This window comes from Lissotriton helveticus, chromosome 7 (genome assembly GCF_964261635.1).
Source record: "Lissotriton helveticus chromosome 7, aLisHel1.1, whole genome shotgun sequence".
Taxonomy (NCBI): Eukaryota; Metazoa; Chordata; class Amphibia; order Caudata; family Salamandridae; genus Lissotriton; species Lissotriton helveticus.
This window is the reverse complement of record NC_136068.1, coordinates 1,170,410,212-1,170,433,176: the sequence shown is the minus strand read 5'-3', so window position 1 is coordinate 1,170,433,176 and position 22,965 is coordinate 1,170,410,212. Positions and strand designations below refer to the sequence as shown.

Sequence of the window (22,965 nt, the reverse complement as noted above, 5' to 3'; positions counted from 1 at the left end):
AGGGCGTGTAATGATACATGTGGTATGAAACGTCACGGAAGTGTCATGAATGGGGCGGAAACATGGAGGGGGCTACTCGAGCAGCTGGGACCTTTAACCTAGTGGTGCGCGCAAACGAGCAATGACGTGTTACCAGGGAGAACTGGGGGCTATGACTTCTGCACTAGAAGAGGAGACTAAAGTCTGCGGTGTCAGGACGACATGTACCTATGGCATATCTGGTATCTGGTGTTTGGAGTACATGTTGATAGAATCCAAAAGTTATCAGGGCAAAGGCTACTTGACACTAAGACTGGTGCATGCATTATTCTACATGTATTGCGTGTGCTAGGAATATTCTATGAATATTAATACAGTATTTCTCTTACATGGAGACAGAAAGACTAGACCATAGCTGGAACTGTTGATGCAGTTCAGTAGCTTAGGTATGCAAAGAGGGGGGGCTGGACTGATAACTAGAAGCATAACATACTCTTGGCAGACAGGCAGGCAGAGCCAGGCCGGGCCGGGCACCGCGAGGCAGGAAATAAGTGAAGGGTCAGGGATGCAGGTGGGGGCTGCATCGCTCCTCGGAGAGGGTTCAGGAGACTGGAGCTTGAATCTGGTGTCCGGGCCCTTTTGAGGCCTAGAAACGGGGACAATGCGGTGAATTAACGTGCACACTGTAAACGTGGCAACATAGGCCTAATACTCGTTGCTTTCACGAGAACTGGAAACTGACATACTAGAGTTGGACACAACTATGATTGCGTCTTTAATCGATCATAGGGGATACATGCATATCGATCATGCACACATAACATAGAATGGGGAACACGTAGGCACATATAACATGGCAAAATTTACTTTTCCACATTCCCTCCTTGTGCCCTACGTTTCCATCAGGAAACATCAATATTCATGATACCATCTATTTGTTCATATAGCATCATTTGCTCGTCTCGAATTGTCTTAGAACGGGATTTAGGACTAGGAATACAAGAGGTAGCACACATGCCGCAAATCGCAGGGCCACATTGTAAACAGAGGCAGCAACTGAATATGATCATTACTGCTATACCTAGGAATGACAATACTTTCCATCCCCAGGCAGATATGATACTCCAGAGCCAACCGGACCATGTCCAGGTGCCTGGATTCTGGTGTAACTGATGGGCAATTTTATGAAGTCTGGTTATAGCTGAATAAACAGACGGCGCGTTATTAGGAATGAAAATGCAGCAACTAGATCCGATGACTCTACAAGCTCCTCCTCTATCGGCCAGTATGACGTCAAGAACGAGACGATTTTGGAGCACAACAAAACGCATAGCAGATTGCTCTTCGGTTAAGTTACCTAGAGCGGAAGTAGTCTCATTCACTACTGCTTCAAGGGTTCTGGTTAGCCTACGTATTAACTTACTATTCTGGACAGGACCTATAAAGAAAAAGAAACCTTTGTTGAAGTCTTGATACTGTTCTAGAGCAGTTTCAGTTTGATCGACAATTGGGGACTCGGTCTCCCTTTTATGTTTAACGTGTACTAGATGTGTATTTCTGTGATAATCAGATGGGGCTAGGAAAACTGGTGGCAGTAGGAAGGCAATGTAACATGTTCCATCCCAATCGAGGGGCAGACGGATATATGCGGTCTGACCACAAACAAAATAAGAATGACGTGAGGCTTTGAAAATAGATTTCCCACTGTCACTATACTCGACCACAGTAGTACAATCACTATGTCCTACATGTGCGGAACCATTCTTTCTGACACATAATTCGCCTTTGACTGGTAGAACTGAAATAGCAGGCAAATCTGGAGTAGTATCGGACTGAACATTCAAAACCATGAAATTCGAGGAATAATTACCTAAATCATATACTTCATTTTCTAGATCTAACCCTGTTCTATGGGAAAGACCTTGCTTGTCTGGGAAACATGTTCGATTCAGAAGGGACATATCAGCTGAGGATGACGTTAACATGGACCATGCTCCACACGAACCATTATGTGAAAACGGATAAGGAAAAAGTGGCAGAACTCCCTTCGGTGTCTGGAAAGGGGGGAGTCGACCACACACCCAACAATTAGTGGCATTGCTGGTCTGGTGTGAATAGTGCAACATTCGGATAAAAGTGTTGTTACGCATAGCAAGACGATAGGATAACTCGTGAGGAGGCAGATCACTAAATGTGTGCTCTACTGTAACATTAGAAAACATATGTACATGTGAAATAGGAAAACATAAATGTAACGCATAACTTATGCATGTAACCATAAGACTTAAGAACAATAAAAAGAATAGGACGATAATACATCTTTTAGAGTTTTGACTAATTCTCTCACTGTGTGGGTCTGTCTCATACATGTCAGGAACCTGTCTAACCGTTTCACCCGAGAGGGACTTAGACAATTAAACTGGCTGACTTACTTTACTAGACCGGAGCTTTGCTTTATACTCCTGCTGCGGAGTTTTCTCTAACAGGGGTATTTTAGATTCATAGTCTGGACAGTCCTTGGGGACGGGGCAGTCCTTGAGAAATGTCTTATTTCTGAGTCCATGAAATTTCTTGATGTGGCTCATATGTAGCCACCCCTTGCGGTTTTCGAGCTTCACTGCAGTCCGGGTGGTAAGGAGGACAAGACGGGGCTGCTTCCAACGGGGCTCCAGCGGACTTGAACGATCAAAATTGCGAACCAAAACAAAATCCCCCGGAACGACTTCATGCGGTTTCACTTCGGTGTTGTCTGGAAATGCAGCGGCAACCTGTGAACGACAAGATTGTAGTGCAGACATCAAGGAGGCAAGGTAATCTGTCAGCATATTACTGTCAATATCGGTAATGCTACGGGGTCTAGGAGTACCCCACATGTTAGGGGGGCGACCAAATACTATCTCGTAGGGAGATAGACCTGAACGGGAATGAGCAACCATTCTCATATAGAAAAGGGCAACTGGCAGTGCTACTATCCAATCTACACCTTTCTCTGCACACACTTTGGCTATGCAGATTTTCAAAGTCTGGTTATGTCTCTCTACAAGACCGGCTGCTTCAGGATGGCGCACACAATGGAACTTCCACTGGTACCCTAACAAAAGGGAAACATGTTTCATTAACTCGGATGAGAATGGCTGGCCGTTATCTGAATACACGACCCTAGGTAATCCATAGCGGGGAAAATACTCACGAACCAACTGCCTGGCAGTGGTCGCGGCTGTGTAATCTGGAACTGGATATGCTTCTGTCCACCTGGACAAAGCGCATACAACTACGAGGACATACTTGAAACCTCGACATCGCTCCATCTGAATAAAATCCATTTGGAGGACTTCAAAAGGGTGGTCAGGAGGATGGAATCCACCTTGTTCCACCGGGACACTTTTACCTGGATTGAACTGACAACATATCATACAGGTACGTACTTTCTGTTTGGCTGCTGCTCGTAAATGCTTGTTGAACCAAAGGTTCTGGATACTGTCTAACATGGCTTTTTCTCCTAAATGTGCTGGACTATGTGCGGTGTTAATAATGACTTGAACCATAGAGTCGGGGAGAAACCATGTGGCTTTTCCCTTCGTCAACCATCCTTGATCTGTCTGGACCCCTCCTTGTTCGGACCATTTCTTGATTTCATCGGGAGTAGCATGTAACTGTATGTCTAGTACATCTTGTGTTGGGTCCTTAACTGTCATACAAGTAATCTGATCTGGAATGTTTGTCTGTGTCGTGTTAACTGGAATGTCTGGAGTCTGAGCTGTGAGCTTGGCTGTTCGATCTGCTAGATCGTTACCTTGGGAAATGATATCAGTGACTTTCGTATGTGCCTTGCACTTTATGATAGCGATAGCTGTCGGTAAATGTATTGCATCTAACAGAGCTTGAATGAGGAGACCATGCTGAATCTTGGTTCCATGAGAAGTCATGAAACCTCTCTCCTGCCAGAGCACTCCAAAGTCGTGTACGACTCCGAATGCGTAACGTGAATCTGTGTATATGTTTACTTTCAGGTTCTTGGCACGTATGCAGGCTTGGGTCAGAGCGACTAGCTCTGCTGCTTGAGCAGACAGGGTGTCAATACGATGTGTTTCTATAACTTCGGTTTCAGTAGTCACTGCATACGCGGCTACTAGTTCTCCTGTACTTGTTCTCATACATGAACCATCCACATAAAGTGTCAGGTCAGGATCAGGTAATGCAATATCTGTCAAGTCTTGTCTAGGCTTTGTCATGATGTTAACAACTTCCACACAATCATGTGTGGCAGGATCTGAAGTAACAGAGGGTAATAGTGTAGCTGGATTTAAAATGTTGCAGCGTTTGATTTCTATGTGTGGTTGAAATAGTGTCAGTTCATAACCTGTTAAACGTGCAATTGTCAAGTGCTGAGTCTGTGTTCGGTTTAAAAGAACTTCCACGGAGTGTGGAACTTGTACTGTCAGGGAGTGTCCTAACACTATGGAATCACTTTGTCTGATAGCTAGAGCTGTGGCTGCAACTGACTTGAGGCACGCAGGCAGAGCCTGGGCTACTGGATCTAATGTGCTAGAAAAATAAGCACAGGGCTTGTATTGTCCTGCTTGATCTTGTGTGAGAACAGATAATGCAGTACCATCACGTTCAGTGACAAAAAGTGTAAAAGGCTTACTGTAGTTCGGTGTTGCTAGAACAGGTGCATTACATAAAGCTTTCTTTAAATCATTAAAAACAAGTGTATGTTCCTGGGTCCAAGGGAGGACAGACGATACGGCTGTCTCCTGTGTCGTTAACTGTATCAGTGGCTTGGCTAGAAATGCATACTGAGGAATCCATTGTCTGCAGTAAGAAGTGAGGCCGATAAAAGCTCGTACCTCCTTCTGTGTCTTGGGCTGTGAAAGACATGCTATTAACTGGATACGGTCAGGTGTCAACTGCCTACCCCTCTTGGACAGTAAGTGTCCTAAGTAGACCACTTGCTGGACACAGAATTGTAATTTGGAAGGGGACACCTTGTGCCTCATCTCGGCCAGAAAATACAGAACTGTAAGTGACGCACGTTCGCAGTCACGTTCAGAACGGGCTGTGATCAGTAGATCATCGACATACTGGAGCAGGGCAGTGTCAGTTGGCATGTGAATATTGTCTAGTTGTCTCTTAAGTGCTTGACTGTAAATACTAGGACTTTATGTGAAACCTTGAGGTGCTCGTGTGAATTTATAGCTTCTTCCATTTAAACAGAATCCGAAAAGGAACTGGCTGTCTGGATGAATGGGGACACTGAAAAATGCGTTCTTGAGATCGATAACTGTAAAGAACGTAGCTTCAGAATCAATGGCTGTCAAGAGGGAAGAAATATCTGGGACTACTGGGTACTGAGGTATGATACATTTATTAAGTTCTCGAAGGTCAATCACTAATCGATAAACTGGAGGTGCATTTGGATCAGTACGTTTCAGGACTGGAATGATAGGAGAATTACATACATTGGAGTCAGTTTCTACAACCACTCCCTGAACAATAAGCTCGTCAATAATTTTGGATAAGGCTGTTACAGCCTCAGGTGGCAATTTGTACTGTCTGATTCGTGGTAAAACAACACCTTGCTTCAGGGTCACACGATGGGGTGTGATATGCATACAACCTACATCAGTTGGACCTTGCGCCCATAAATGCTGTGGTACATTCAATAATCTTGGATCAAAATCACGTAATACATAATGACCCTTAAAATCACGCAAGAACAGGCGGACCCCTTCTGGGGAGCAGCATATGACTGCTCCTAATTCTTTTAAAGTCTTAATGCCTAACAAATTTTCTGGACAAGATTTCGTGAGTAACAAGTCTGTAGTTCGGGACAATGGACCAACTTCTAGAGTAACTGGTTTCGATATTTCATTAACAATAGGCTTTCCTGAAAATCCAAGGGAAACATTTCTAGAGCCTGAGAGTGGAGCCCCTGGAACCTCGTCATGACTGATGGTAGTCCTACTTGCCCCTGTATCAATCAGAAACTTTCTGTCTTTCCCTAATACTTGACTGTGTACATAGGGACCCTCTTGATCTACAGGTATCTCGATGAGAGGCAAGCCTACCTCCCTCTCTAGGCTGTTTCATGAGTATGGCTGATAATCTGGGTACTCTGACTGTGCGTACTGGTACATCTGCTGTGTAACATGCTGTGTTGCAGCTACAGGCTGCGGTACTGTAACTGTCTGTTGTGCATTCTGTGGTGGCTGGGAAGTCTGTGAAACTTGTTCTTGTCTAGGCGGACGTGGTCTCTCTTTAGTTTTACCAGTAGCTATGTTGTGTTTCAGAACTGCACACTCGTTTATAAAATGACCTGGCTGTTTACAGTAATTGCATGTCCCTTTAACGGGAACTGCAGGATGACTGGCTTGATTCGGACCCCTCTTCTGACTGTCTTGTGGAACAGATTGTGCAACTAATACTTTCATTTTCGTGTCTTTCATACGTCTCCTTTCGTGTTCCTGCTCTTCCCTGATTCTGTTCTGGTGGTACTGGAGCATCTGGAGCATCTGTGACGGGGTATTAGCTTGCCAGGTACTTTCGACTTTCAGGACTCGATTTTTAACTTGTGGACTTGAATTCTCGACTAGTTTGGTGACAAAAAGATGAGGGAATGACTCACTACTTGTTTTCAGACCACTATTAATAATAAAACATTTTTCAAATCTAGAATAAAAATCACTAGTATCTTCGTCTTGTTTCTGTTTACAGGCTGAGATGGCATCCCAATCTTCCTTTTTCGTGGCTAATAATCTTGGCAAGACTTGTATTAATAAATCGGGCAATTCTTTAGCTTTATCCCCAAGACCGGTACCTGGTACTCGTGAATTATCTTCAGCTTCTAGAGCTGTCCAATCTATCTTTTTCTCTCCCACCTCCCATTCTTTTTCTTTGAGTTTTTCATATATGCCCGCAGGCAACAGGACCTTTAACATTTTAATGATATCAGGATACGTGTATTCTCCCATACGGAGCATGTCTTTTAATTCACGGTGGAACCCTGCTGGATCTTTATCATGACAGGGAATTAACTTTTTCATCTCTAAGAGTTCCATTTTTGTAATAGGGGTGTAAACAAATACTCGTTCTAGACCACCACCCTCTTTCTTGACTGGATGCACTTCTCGTAACGGATTCTGTCTGTCTATGTAGAATGTTTTACTTTCTGGTGGTGAGACGTGAACAAAATGTGGATTCAGAAACGTTCGGTATTTGTGGCGCTGTTCTAGACTGACACTAATTAAATCGGTACCTAGACCTTTCCATCTGTACTGTAGTAACTCGTTTAATACATCGTGTAGAGGACCTGGATCAGAATGTTGATCCTCATACAGCGTAATGAGGTGCTGGATCATATACATACCCACCAGTCGCTGTTCGGCCGGGGGCAGTTTCAGAAACATTTGTGCCACTATTTCGTCTGGAAAAGTGGTAGAATCAGTAGTCCACCGGACTGCTGATCGGGCTAGTTCTTGTTCATGCATGGTACTGAGCTCACTATAGCCTATTCGTGACTTCAGAATGTGATCGGTAGCTTGGAATACTTGCTCAAGGGAACACTGTTCTGGTGCTGGAGGAGGAACAGTTTTCTTGTAATCTAGGCGTAAATGTCGGTCGGGAAGTCTAGTTCTACCTACATACGCTATTCTGTCGGGAGTCTCGTTGTCTACCTCTTCAGTAGAAGAGTCATCCTCTTTCTCGGTTGCTTGTTTTGCTTCTTGTTTCTCGTGTAACTTTATGATTTCCCTATGGATTTTCTTGTACATACTCTCTATACAATTTTGTGTCTTGTGTTTTCCCTCGGCTATATTGTCACTCCACCTAGTCAGGGCTTTCATTTCTTCTTGATCTTTTTCTGGACAATCTTGCTCTCTTATTAAACAGTTAATCAAAAACTTTAAAATCATGAGCTGAGTCTCGACTTTTCTTTGAACCATGGCTTCGTGAATACTTTCTGGATTCACTCCTGTACGGATAAAACGATATATTCTGTCTAGATGTTCTCCCATATCGGGCAGGGTGTCCAAATAGTCGACAACCCGTCTTAAACGTAATGAATATATGACCATATGACCTTCGCCTGGAACTGGATCATAACGGCATTCAGTAAGGGCTCGCTTGATATCTGCGTATGTAGTAATTTTTGGCGTACGCTGTAACGCTAGTTCATGTAGCGTCAGCCGTCTGGTTTGAGGCGGGGTACGAAGAGAACCTCCCCCCGCGGCTCCTAAACTAGAATCGTCGGTGTATACTGTACGTGTTGGGAGAGTGACTGGCAAAGCGGGTACATGTACTGTGGGCTGGGTCGGGGGTGCTGTAATGGGTGCTGTAACGGGTGCTGTAACATGAACTGAACCCACGGAACCAGCGACTGGAGGAGCAGGAATTACATTATTAACGGGAACAGGCGGAATAGGATTTGTATATTCTGGGACTGTATCGTCCAAGTAGGACGAGAGAAAAATATCAGCTGCGGTCGGTTTGTGACGTAGCTTAATCGGGACCAATGGTGGCGGGAAATTACAGGGTGCTTCCGGGGTTGCTTTTGGCAAGCCCTCGGCAAGAAGAGGATACATGCCTTTAATAAGGGCATTTCTCTGTCTGTCTGACTGTTCTGCTCTAACACGTTCACCTTCTTCAATTAATTCCCTTTCCTGGGCTTTTTCTGCGGATTCCCTACTTAATTCTGTTTTTCTGAATTCTTTTTGGGTTCTTTTATGAGATTCTTTGCGCCATAACTCGATGGCATCTTTCTGGGACTGTCTGGCTTTCTTTTTCCATAATGCTTCTTCTACTCGCATGATGCACTCGGCATCCCATGTACCTGATACGGGCCATCTATATTTCTCTTCTAGTTCCTTAGTATAGTCCGCCCATAAGTCTAGATATATTATGGCATCTAAGCCATGCTTGTGATACATAAAATGTCCTGGACTGTCCCTAGGAGGGACAGGAACTGCTTCTTCGAGTAACCCTTTTCTGGTCTTTAACTGACGTAATTTCGAGAATAAAGGCATTTCACTAATATACTTGGAACACAATACACAATAATCACAGTAATAAAACAGCGAACAAAGCACTCATACCACGACATAAAAATACATGAATAACAGTTCGAACAGAATATTACCTGATACACTGAAAACAGAACACATGAATTTCTCGAGAACGAAACTTACTAGAATTACTGGATACACTGCTAAAACAGTACAGAACATACCGGTCCCATAAAGAGACACGTCAGGACCCGTATCCACCTAGGTGAATACTTCGTACTGGATCTGCGTACCCAAACCCATCGGACCAGGAACAAACTAATGCTCCTGTCTAGATACTTCCCCTGCGACGGTACTCACCGGGAAAGTAGAAACTGGAAGGCCTCAGACTCGACTTGACTGGACTGCTACGACGTCGGACTACGAACTTCGGAAACTTCGGTTACAGGTGGGCCTCCGGATACTTCGGACCTTGCTCTCTCGGCTTGGGCTCTGGTCGGGACGAACCGCATTCCACACCGCTTCGTCTGGATGTCGGACCGCAGACTCCGTTTCCTCCGTGGGCCTGAGGGAGACTTGAAGCAGAAATATCTGCCGGTGCGCAGTAGAGTTCCGTCACGGCTGTAGAGGGTCAGGGGACCTGCGTGGCATCGCCAGCGCGTGAGGAAGGGGCTCGTCCCTATTCGGGCGCCATTATGTGGTATATAAATAAATAATACCGGGACTATTTTTGAATTACATTAATAATAACAGATAGCTCAATAAATAAGAGGCAGGATCCGATGTGTCCGAGTCAAAAGGATTTATTCAGGCAAAAGGGAAGGGACTGGAACGGGACAGCCTGAAATAAAACAGGAAGGACGGAAGGCAGCTGCACCATTTCATCGACAGTGCAGCATATTTATAGTAATACATTTCCAATACATTACATACAGTAGGCGTAACTTATGACAAACGTAAGATAAGAGTGCATGGGTGGAGAAAGAAAGGCGTGTACAGGGCGTGTAATGATACATGTGGTATGAAACGTCACGGAAGTGTCATGAATGGGGCGGAAACATGGAGGGGGCTACTCGAGCAGCTGGGACCTTTAACCTAGTGGTGTGCGCAAACGGGCAATGACGTGTTACCAGGGAGAACTGGGGGCTATGACTTCTGCACTAGAAGAGGAGACTAAAGTCTGCGGTGTCAGGACGACATGTACCTATGGCATATCTGGTATCTGGTGTTGGGAGTACATGTTGATAGAATCCAAAAGTTATCAGGGCAAAGGCTACTTGACACTAAGACTGGTGCATGCATTATTCTACATGTATTGCGTGTGCTAGGAATATTCTATGAATATTAATACAGTATTTCTCTTACATGGAGACAGAAAGACTAGACCATAGCTGGAACTGTTGATGCAGTTCAGTAGCTTAGGTATGCAAAGAGGGGGGGCTGGACTGATAACTAGAAGCATAACATACTCTTGGCAGACAGGCAGGCAGAGCCAGGCCGGGCCGGGCACCGCGAGGCAGGAAATAAGTGAAGGGTCAGGGATGCAGGTGGGGGCTGCATCGCTCCTCGGAGAGGGTTCAGGAGACTGGAGCTTGAATCTGGTGTCCGGGCCCTTTTGAGGCCTAGAAACGGGGACAATGCGGTGAATTAACGTGCACACTGTAAACGTGGCAACATAGGCCTAATACTCGTTGCTTTCACGAGAACTGGAAACTGACGTACTAGAGTTGGACACAACTATGATTGCGTCTTTAATCGATCATAGGGGATACATGCATATCGATCATGCTCACATAACATAGAATGGGGAACACGTAGGCACATATAACATGGCAAAATTTACTTTTCCACATTAGATATGTATGGCCATAAGGCTCGGCTAACATGCATCCCTGGGAGCAAATATGCGCGTATTTATATGCATATACTTATATATGTATTGCTCATGACACAAAATATTAATGTATAAATGGATTGCGTTCCATAACTTGTAATGACTTCGGCTACACTTGTTTGACTAGTCACGCTGAAAAAGTAAATTTTAGTTTAAAAGCTTTGCTTTTATATCTAAACCTCTCCTTTCTTCTTGGATAGATTTCCCCGAAAACGAGCCTGGGAAAAATGAGCCCTTCGCGCGATGACCAGAGCCTTTTTCGCATGCATGAAAAAGAGGTAAGGGGGAGAGAGCGCCACGCCGTACTGCATTGTCCCCGCGCTGGCCTCAGAATGAGCCTCGCCGCGCTTGCCAAGTCATTGAAGTAAACAGTTTGTAATAGGCTACCATTTCGGTTTTATGCTGTAATTATTGGCTCTTCTATAAAGGCTGCGAAGAAAGCCTAAGTAATACATCTCTGCTCCTGTCATCTGTTGAATGAATTGCTACCAAAGGAGGCACGTTCCTTTTGCGATGCACTTGTCATATGTTGCATCCAGTTTAATCGGGGAATTTCAAACTATGCATATACTGCACAACCTTTTGTTAAAGGTTTGGCAAAGATTCCGCTTCAAGATGGTTCACTTAGTAAAGTTCTCTCTTTTGGCATCTTCTGAGATCTACATGTTACAAGATGTTTGAAAGTATGCCGTTCCTTCAGTTCTATTTAGCTGATCAAGCTGTGTGTATGTTTATGCTCAGGTCAAAGTTCGTGTCATTACTGGGGTGCCAATTCGTAGGGCCTCATTCAGAGTTTGGCGGATGGGATACTACATCACAAACGTGGCAGGTGTCCCGTCAGACGGATTACAAGTGCCAGAGACTATAATGCAGGTTTAATGCAGATAGGCTATCCATCAGGTTTTGACGCAGTGTGAGTATCATAACCAACAAGCTCTAAGTCAGGCTCTTAGTTTTCACATTTAAGAAAAGGGCAGCATCAGTAGCATATCCAGCTGAATACGCTTTCGGTTACAACACGATCAAGAGTGAATCCCAGATACTGGGTAAGAATTTAATTATGCTATTAATGATTTCCATAATGTGCTCCAACACTCAGCAGTGGTGAAGTGTGTACCAAATGTTTTGGAATTCCTGATGCTTCTTTTTTCGGAAGAGTTCAACTATAGAGAGCATCTTTGATGTTGGTGGAAGACCCTGTAATGTTTTTAATAGTCTGAAAATGACATTTGTTGCCCATCTGCAAACCAACACTGCCATGTGTGGTCCCCATCTTGTTATTTGGTGACATCTACAGCCCCATTTATTTCCACTCTCCCGCCACATGAATTGTGCCCATGGTGAAGTATGGACTCTATTATGCTTTCAGGGTGGTATTTGTATAAAATGTGTTTTCCCTCCTGCTTTGTGGCAGTTTGATCACTGCCAATCTGTTTTTCCATCTGCTGCCATCATGGCTTCTTTCCATTAGTAGGTTTTATTAAAGTGCTTTGAAACGGAACCAAAGACAGACTCTTGGCAATAAAATCGATCCATCTGACCTCTGACACTCATCATGAACCACAGCTCTGGGATGATGTTGGACATATAACTACCTTCAAAGAGGCAGTTACACCCTTTTGGGGATTTTCAGATGTCTTTTTCCTTCCTTAAGTTATGATGAAAGATAAATATTCGTGCAGCATATGTCTCTAAAATGAGGCCATCTAACAAATTAAGTTTAGCTCCCCTCTTCCTTCTTCAGTGCATACATACAAACTGATCAACTTCTGTAGCTCATAATCATCTCATTAGCAAACCCACCATGCAATGATTCATTGAATAGTTATGTGAATAAATATCACATGCAGTAAACCGTAGCCCTTCTCTCTTATTTCTATAAACACTGGCTTGCATAGCAGCAGGACGTTTGCCACAACATGATCAGACCACCAGTCGGTATCTCACAGATGACGCTCAACTCCACACATAGGACTTATTCCAACTGCCCACTTTCCAACCAGTCAGACTGGTCCACATGTAATCTGTCTGAAAAGTTCAAGTGCTGAGAATCAACGCTGAATGCAGGTTAACAGTATACAAATGCTACATAACATATTACTGTTGTAAATAAAAGCTGCGTAGTCCATATACTTTCTTGATGCTCCTTTATTCAAGTAAGATGGTAAGTCAAGTAGTAGAAGGAGAAACCCCACCAGGAGTGGCCTCCTGCCACTCAGCCCACATTCAACTGCAAGACATCCACACAGAACATTCTAACAGGCTCTTGCATCACACATTCTATGCTGGGCAGCAGGGACAAGTATAACAATTACATTGTGCAGAAATGTCCTAATTGTTGAGAGAAACAATCAAGGCAAGTTCAAGCATGCCAAACGTCCTGTTAATGTCAGGTCATCTCTGAGGGTTTTAATTTCTCACTGGTTGTTGCCTGGAAAATACTTCCTAACATTGCCAGAATGTGATTGGGTTTTTGGATACGCCAAAGTATTTCTAGCCTTTTTCTGTTAAATCAGACTCATGCTTGATGTGGCTTCATTAGCACTGCCATCCGTTGCCACTATCAATATCCTTGAAGTGAATCTATTTCAGCCAAATAGATCTTCACACTGTCCTACTATTAAAGATCTTGAACTCCTCTTCCAAGCCAGAAGCAGTTTTAAGGAATCTAATTTGCATAAATGTGCTGCACATGTACTCTAATTCATTTATTCATGAAGTGGACAGAGTTGTGTGCTGCCTGATGGATTCCAGCCGTTTAAGAACTCATTATCTGTTGTAACTTTAGAAACAATCCTCAATATTCCTATTGTGACTAAAAAGGCAGAAAGTGTCTCTCTTAAAAAGTATTGCAAGTGTTCAACCAACTTGAGCCCTGCAAGACAGCAAAAAGAATTTCATCTTTGTTTTTACAACATTTGATAATAAGACATTTGAGCCTTTGACAGGGGGAAAAACCACCTTGCTCTACAAAATAAAAAAAATGGCATTCGTAGTGGACTACATTGATGAGAAGGATGATTGACATCTAGAATATCAGTTACTCGCTCATAATATCTGTCATAGACTTATTATGTTAACAGTCCTTTTATTTTTTACACTTTCGAAGTCCTCTCTCTTGCAGAGTAGAAACAGTGCTTAGCAGCTTTGATGTCAGATAAACCTATACGTTTTATCTAGCTAGGGTGTTAGATGTTCTCTCCAACTGTTTACTTGTGGTAGACATGCCTTGGGGGGCATTTACTGCCAGATCTACATATGGCATTGTGATTCACTTACTATTATGAAATCAGATCATACATCACATACAATTCGAAATTTCATTGGGTGTTTATTACAGAGGGTAATATTGTTTGTTTCCTTCATAGCCAAACGAGCAGTCTTAGCTTACCAGAGGTATGTCCCAGTAAGGGACATCTTGGGAGCAGCGGCATGGATACATGTATGACTCCGGGTGCCTTCTGAACACAGACTCATGAGTGCCTCCTCTAAAGAAAAGACAATGCACCGTTCAGCTGCGCTATCCTTCACAGCACTCTCACCTAAAGTCTTAACATTTCCCTTGGGGTCCACACCATGCAAGGTTTAGCCTGCTTGTGTAGGACCTACGATCTGCTACAGGCTCCTTGGGATATAACCCGTGGAGCTCTGCTGAGTCTTGGGGTATGTTAGAGGTAAATAATCTGCCAGGCCAGCCTGTAGAAAAAGAAAAGCCAAGGATAAAACTGGGCTACTAGTTTCTGTTTGTATCTTCTCCCAGATTACGTACAATGCCTAGTCTTCAGGCTGACTATTGACTGGGTGTATTGTAAATGCCTCCCATTGTGAGCCAAAGATCTTTCTTCGTTGAATGACCAAGGTACCTTCAAGCAGCGTAAATGTTGTAGTAAATCCTTGATAGCCGAATCAACCTTCATGTAGTGCCAAAAATAACCAAAAACTGGGCTTTTCAAATTGGCCTACAACTGATCTCTGCACAGAAAATGAGCTGCTACTCAGGAACTTCGGATAAGATTTCACCTCACTGATTCAGCTCTTGAAGTCCCACCTGACATAAGGAGCTTACTTCCTTTCCAAGATGTTGTACTCCTCATTGTAACAGAAAGGGGACAATTGAGGCTCGCAAAAACTCCTAAATAAGTAAGTAAAATAAAAAGGCAGAACAAGACTCCTACGGGGTCGGCTGACTAAAGACCACAGATCTTAATGCAGAGTCCATGAGGTGTCTGTATTGTATATTTATACGAATGAAAACAAATAACATATTAATTCCGCAAAGTATATATTGTGGTTCTCTGTCCACTCAATCAGAAATGCCATCAGTGAATCATTCAACGATTAGACTAAAACAATCAATATAGGTGCTGGTGCTCGGAAGAAAGGTCAAAGATGCAAATCCCTGTCCCTTTACATAGATATCTGTGTGCTACAGTGGCAAGGGCCTACACATGTTTCTATCCAATTGTTGGTGTAATCTGCCTCTGGACATTGAGCCTGACAATAACGGTTGAATGTATGTACTATATGCAGAATTACAATTTGCACATCCAAGACAATTCTTCTATACTATCCGAAAATAGAATACATTAAAAAAATAAGTTAGTTAACGCAGTTAACTAATTATAAATAATACCACTATATTAACCAATTATTTCACTGTAGCGGTTTGTGAATATGTCCACCATGAATTGCCATGAACTCTATGTGATATGATATAATAAATTCATTTTTGTCATTTGAAATTTTCAATTGCTTCTACCTGTTCCAGAAAATAATCCTCACAGATTGCAGCTGCTGTACTAAAACTTGGTTTGTCTTAATCAAATATTTGTTTTCCAGTAAATGACATCACAGAAGTAGCCTTAAGATAAATATAGAACATGTTTGCTGGGTGGATCGGTGTCTAGGACAGCATTATATATTGTACGTCCTGCAGACAGATGAGAAATACATTTGCTATTGCACAGAAGCGGATAGATTAAATCAGGCTGGCCCTCTGGGGCTTGTACAGCAAGTAAGTGGACAAACGTGCAGGCCTGTTCAGATTACAGGTGGCGGATCAGGATGCTGCAGCACTCTTTTCCGACTAGAAGCTTTGCACTAGAGCAGTGTATTGTCCGATGACTGACAACGTTATACCTGAATAAAAGGAATATAGCCACGTCCCATAGGTTCTTCATGTGCATGGGAACTCTGGCTTAGTCTTGTGCGTAACGGGGTGTCTTGTGATGTCACTCGTGGAAGCTAACAGTGAAATTACAGAAATGTACTCAGGTCTGATAGGCCTGTGATGCCACTATTTAGCCACCACACTTCCCAATGGTTAATACTGACCGCTCGATAACGTGTGCCCCCTTAATACTGACCGCTTGACAACGTGTGCCCCCCAAGTTGGGAATGAACTCAAGGCACACCAGCCATCTTTGTACTTCTGCTCTGCCCCATGCCTGTGTTTGCCCTACATCGCCATGAAGCATGCAGTTTAAAGTCTTGCTACCTGCTTGCGTCCCATGTGGAAAGTGAATTAGGAGTGAAGGGTAAGCATGGAAGATGGCAAGACCGACCACACAGAAGGATGCTCATGCAGTTTTCCTAGACACTTTCAAACTATTGACAGCTGTCGAAAAATATGTGTAGATCCACCACCTGGAGATACCAGTTAACACATATTGGAGATGGAACAGTATTATATATCAAGAGTATGAAAGTTAAAATAAACAGTAACAAAGTAACTTCTTTGTTTTTCCCATCTTTGATTAATAGTTGCCTTGTATAACTATAACACCTGAGGGATAGAGTTGTTTAATTTCTTAAAATTTGATATGTGGTATAATGCTTAAAGAATATTCATATTTTATCAGGAAACTGTATTTTCTGTATTTTCCACACCATCCTCGAATATGTACTTAAATATTTGTTTTATGGTGTTTCTTAAAGGACTACTTTATGATAGATTAAGATTCGGATTTAATAGTCCCAAAGTTACTATTACTAAATACACAGTAAATCTGCAGCTCCTGTACGTTTCACCAGAGATTTTGGCAACTAACAACCTGTAAATAATGAGAAAAACACAGAGGACAAGGGAATGGGATTACCAATTACTGTGTTAATTCTTTTTTGCTAAAAGGACCCATCCTATCCTAGTAACCGATGCTTCTCGTATTGGTAGCTCCAGTTGGATGGAATTAACAGGGCTGCAGGCCCATGGACGATCCCAGTGAGGCCCTAAATGTTTGCTACTTTATTGTTAACATACAAATTAAAGTGTATAAATTCCATTAGCAATATTTTTATTATATTTTATTATGCTTCATTTGTGTACCATAAAAGTACTTTTCATTTAAATGGCTGTCAGTTTGATTCCTTTTCACCCTCTGAGGCGGAAGCCGGAGGTTCTACTCCACTTTTCTTTACCTGCTCTGGCACAGACTTAATTGCAGAGGGTAACGCTAATTTTAAATCGCGTCCCGAGTGACGCTTGCTTTTTATTAGGCGCTTGATTTTATAAGCGGATTTCAACTAGGATCTTTGTTCCCTACCTTCCTCTACCTCCTGGGCCGCTCTCAGCTGAGTGTTGACGCTGAGAGCCGGTCCCGGGGAGGCGAGGGCTGTTTAGTGGCCATCTTGGGTGTGTAGGCGCGCCCTCGCGCTCTAGTCGTTATAAAGGGGGCTCAGGTAGAGACTGCCAAACGATTCCTTTTCACCCTCTGAGGCGGAAGCCGGAGGTTCTACTCCACTTTTCTTTACCTGCTCTGGCACAGACTTAATTGCAGAGGGTAACGCTAATTTTAAATCGCGTCCCGAGTGACGCTTGCTTTTTATTAGGCGCTTGATTTTATAAGCGGATTTCAACTAGGATCTTTGTTCCCTACCTTCCTCTACCTCCTGGGCCGCTCTCAGCTGAGTGTTGACGCTGAGAGCCGGTCCCGGGGAGGCGAGGGCTGTTTAGCGGCCATCTTGGGTGTGTAGGCGCGCCCTCGCGCTCTAGTCGTTATAAAGGGGGCTCAGGTAGAGACTGCCAAACGATTCCTTTTCACCCTCTGAGGCGGAAGCCGGAGGTTCTACTCCACTTTTCTTTACCTGCTCTGGCACAGACTTAATTGCAGAGGGTAACGCTAATTTTAAATCGCGTCCCGAGTGACGCTTGCTTTTTATTAGGCGCTTGATTTTATAAGCGGATTTCAACTAGGATCTTTGTTCCCTACCTTCCTCTACCTCCTGGGCCGCTCTCAGCTGAGTGTTGACGCTGAGAGCCGGTCCCGGGGAGGCGAGGGCTGTTTAGCGGCCATCTTGGGTGTGTAGGCGCGCCCTCGCGTTCTAGTCGTTATAAAAGAGACCCCTGACGCTCCGCGTAGCGGATGCGGTAGCGGATGCGCCAGATTCACGCCAGAGTCCAGCCCGTCTGCGCCCGTCCGCACTAAGGACGCGCTGGACGGCTGGTCCCTGGACTCTGGTAGAATGTCATCTCTCCCCTGCAGCTACTCTCTTCGCGAATTGTTGGCTCTTAAACCTCGTAAAAAACGCTGCTTACATTCCTATGAACCGGATGATTTTCTGCTCCCACTACGATGTGGCTGTTACTCCTCGCCCAGACCTCTTAACTCCGCCCCCATCCACCCTACCTCTGAACACCCCGTCACATCCAGTTCTAATACAGTAGGAGTAGAGGGCATCTTGGTTAATGCCAGCTCCCTTATTAAGAACAAGGTTATGTTTAAGGAGATGGTACTGGACAGAACGCCCACTCTAGTGTTTGTGACCGAAACTTGGGCCAAGGATTCTTCCGACCCTGATTTAATAGAGGCTGTCCCTGAAGGGTACTGCCTGGCCAGACTCGATAGGCAGGGACGAATGGGAGGGGGGATAGCGATCCTTCACAAAGACCACCTACAATGCCACACAGTACCCATAACCGATTTTCCTGACAGTTTTCAAGCATTTTATTTTACAATAAAGGAAGCGCAACGCCCCTTCTTTAACGGTATCTTAATTTATCGACCCCCTGGCTCGAGAACCCACTTCACGCACCACCTTCTCCAATCTCTTGAACCCTATTTTGGCCGAGACAACTTTTCCATCCTGGGTGACTTTAACTACCACCTAGAACGGCACGACTTTTCTGATACCTCCTGTCTCATTGAGGCTCTAGAATCTTGCAGGCTAACGCAACGTGTTACGGGAGCCACACATCGTGCAGGACACACTTTGGATGGCATCTTTTCCAATGACCCCCGTTTGACTACCAAGGACCCGATCCATCTTTCCTGGTCTGACCATCTGGCGGTCCCTTTCCTTCTGAAACATCATAGGGTGAACTCCTGTAAAATAGGGAACCACACAATAGAGACTACCAGAAACTTCAGGAATATTAATAGCAATTCCTTCGTGCCCTGGGCTGCAAGCCTTGCTACCACTGGCCTAGATAGCGTACAGACTGCAGTCGCTCACTTTGATCAGGTCACTACCGAGGCCTTGAATAAACTGGCCCCAGTACAATCTCGGCGCCGTGCCAGAAAGAGACCTTCTGCCCCCTGGTTCTCCGACTCCCTTAGGCTTCTTAGGCAAGAAGTGAGGAGAAAGGAGAGGCTATGGCATGCTAGTTGGGACCTCAAGAACAAGGAAGCTCATAGACTTCTTGTTAAAAAATACAAAGCTGAAATTGTGCAGGCTAAACAAGAATACTTTGTTACCGCGACTTCCTCGCTCTCCTCTCCGAAGGAGCTCTTTAAAACTGTTGACTCCCTGGTCAGATTGCAAGCCCCTGACCCTGTCATTCCTTCGCAGGATCTTTGTGATAAGATTGCCTCCTTCTTCCATTCTAAAATTCAGGATATCCACCTGGCCCTCGAGGAACAAAGAGCTGTTCTCAGTGCATCTACACCTAGGGTAGAGATGAGCCTGATCACCACAGAAATCTCCCCACCATGCACCCTGGACTCTTTTCCCCCGCTGGCCTTGCAAGATCTCGAGCTACTGCTAGCCAAGACCAAGTCTGGTTCCCCTCTGGATACCTGCCCACTGAAACTCATCAAGCAGTGTACGGAGACCCTCTTACCACCGCTGCTAGAGGTAATGAATCTAGCCATCAGAGATGGTATTTTCCCTGTAGAGTGGAAGAAGGCGGTAGTAAAACCCCTGTTGAAAAAGGCCTCTCTGGATCCGGGGGTCCTAAAAAACTTCCGGCCTATCTCCCTACTCCCTGCCCCAGCGAAGATGCTTGAGACACATCTTAACAAGCATCTCGCCGTCTTTGTGGAAAGTTCGGGATGCTTAGACTCCTCCCAGCATGGATTCAGGAGAGAATTCAGCACCGAGTCAGCCCTCACCATCGTGCTCGACAAGATCCGCACGACAGTAGATGAGGGCCAGACCTCTCTCCTGGTCCTGCTAGATCTAACTGCGGCTTTCGATACCCTCTCCCCCTCAGTACTTACATCGCGGCTGAGGGAGGTGGGGGTGAAGAACGCAGCTCTGGATCTTTTGACTTCTTTCCTCACGGGGAGGGAACAAAGAGTCAAGCTTGGGGAGTTTCTATCTCCATCCCGACCTGTGCTATGTGGGGTTCCTCAAGGGTCAGCACTTAGCCCGACCCTTTTTAATATCTATGTTACCCCACTAGCCAAATTAATAAGATCGTTCGGGATGGAGGTAGTCTCGTACGCAGACGACACTCAAATCCTCGTCTCTTTTCCCCATTCAGATGAACTAATCGCCTCCAAGTTTAGATCGTGTATGGAGGCGGTTGGTCAATGGATGATCCAGAACTCTCTGAAACTTAATGGGGAGAAGACGGAGGTGATGGTGTTTGGGGGGAAAGAAAACCTCTGGTCGGCCAATTGGTGGCCCGACTCACTTGGAACATGCCCTTCCCCCACATCTTCTGCTAAGAATCTCGGGGTGCTAATAGACCCTGCCCTTGACTTAGGCAGCCAGGTGAGCAGAACCATTTCCACCTGTTGGGGCCTGATTTACACCCTACGAAGGATCAGGAAATATCTCTCTTTCCAGGCAAGAAAACAAATAGCTGTTGCTCTCATCGGCTCGCGTCTGGACTACTGTAATGCGCTGTATGCTGGACTTAACAAAGGACAGCTGCAGCGCTTACAGGTAGTCCAAAACGCCATAGCCAGATTTGTTCTGGATATTCCCAGACGCTCCTCGGCCACTGCAGCCAGGAAAACGCTGCACTGGCTGCCGGTAGAACACCGAATCCGGTTTAAAGTTCTATGTATGACCTACAGAGCCATCGCCAAAAAGAGCGACACTGGAATAGGATCCATCATCTCCCACTATGTCCCCCGAAGGAACTTGCGTTCCTCTGGGAAACTGCTTCTGGCAGCCCCCCGTGTACGAAGAGCCAAATGGGGTGGCAGAGCCTTCTCCACTCTTGCTCCTAAGTGGTGGAATGAACTTCCTCCGGATCTGAGATCTCTCCCGTCCTTACAGAACTTCCGCACTGCTTTAAAAACCCTTCTCTTTCAGCAAGCATATGTGTAGGGCTTCATGTCTTTTTCCTGATCATTCTCTGATCATTTTTGCTAGGCGCCTTGATACCTGCGGGTTATTGTTTTGCGCTCTATAAATCTCTTTTCAATTCAATTCAATTCAATTTCTTAAATAAAGACGAATTCCTTGGAGTTGTGTGCAGCACCCTCATCGCTATTTACCTTGTGCTTATGATATGTTGGTCTTATGGGGACTTACATATGTGCCATGCTTCACAAATTTTCTTCCTAGCCATCTCACTTAGTGACACGCAGGATTAATATAGTCTATCTTTGGTACACAGCCTTTATACGGAGGGGGTTGTCTATATGTGGTGAGAATGCACAGTGTATACATCTGTCCAGCAGCCGGGCCCAACTCTTTCATGATGCCCTTTTGAATGGTCAGTTTGAATTAGAAGCCCCTAATGATCATCTGTGGTGCATTAATCCCTGGTTTAATGGTGCTTTTGGTCTCTTCTTGTTGTTGTAATTCCCATCACTGGAATCGAAAGCAACTGGAGAAGTTTGGCATTCGACTCAACTCAGCTTCCGTATTCAATATGTGTTGGAAAGGGAATGTGAAAAGTCCTAATGAATACCAAAGGTAGGAGCAGAGGAAGCAGGTGTGAGAGAATAGCCGGTTCAAGGAGTGGATATATAGTCCAGAGAGCACAGAAAGAGGGGTTATGCTGATTAAAATTAGAGAGCTTGCATTTTCACATTTAGGTGAAACAATTAGACTGCTTGTTTGGTCACAGAAGGAGAAGGAATGAGATTTGAGAATCATTGGAATAGCGGTGTGAATGCAGACCATTATAAAAGATAGTTTTCCAGGGTAACACTTAAGAGCCAATCATAAGAGAAGGACAGATCTATTTTAAGACAGTAGTAACGATTCTACATGGTCCTATTGTAAAAACAGATGAGTTACTCAACCGGGTCAAATGCTGATGAAATGTCAAATATGAAGACAACTTAAAGTAGATTATTGTGAGGCGAAATGAACAAATGGTTTGCAATATAAAAGGAACTGGATTCATTGAATGACCAGACGGAATTCAGACTGAAAAGGAGAAAGTAAGTAAATGTCTTCATATAAGACCGTTGTAGGGACATAAGATGTTTGTTCCACAGATTTGGAGAGAAATTAGAAATAGGGTGAAAAATGTTGGAAATAAAGCTTCTTTGGTGACAAGGATCTAGGGCAGAGGAAGAGGCTAGAGAAGAGTTCAAAAGGATACATAGGCAACAGCATAGAGGGACAAGGGAAGCAAAAAGGGGATCAGAAGAAAAAAGCCATAGAATTTGCCATCCCCAGGATAGTAGAGACTACTGAACCCTTATAAAATGTTAATTACAGAGTAGGAATGTGAGAGCATGTGGTAAAAGAAGAGAAAGAAGCAAGTGAGATACAGAGAAGTTTCATTATGATTGTAAACGGCTCCTTACACAGGAATTATTCGGTTTCTGAGCACTATGGGGCAGATTTATGTCAGGAATGCGCCACGTTTGCGTCACGCAACTGCGGTGTAAACGTGGCGCATCCCTACGACCCATTTACAATGTGACGCATCTAGGCAGATGCGTCACGTTGTAAAGC

General features: G+C 44.3%; 1 protein-coding gene across 3 annotated transcripts in view; it reads left to right on the top strand.

The window, feature by feature from the left end:
* CEP112 (centrosomal protein 112) overlaps nucleotides 1-22,965 on the top strand; it is a 2,313,552-nt gene that overhangs the window by 445,407 nt on the left and 1,845,180 nt on the right. For all 3 annotated transcript variants that reach the window (XM_078654309.1, XM_078654310.1, XM_078654308.1), the window contains one exon: nucleotides 11,076-11,153. In XM_078654309.1, the coding sequence (XP_078510435.1) occupies nucleotides 11,076-11,153 (78 nt within the window). The remainder of the gene's footprint in view (nucleotides 1-11,075; nucleotides 11,154-22,965) is intronic.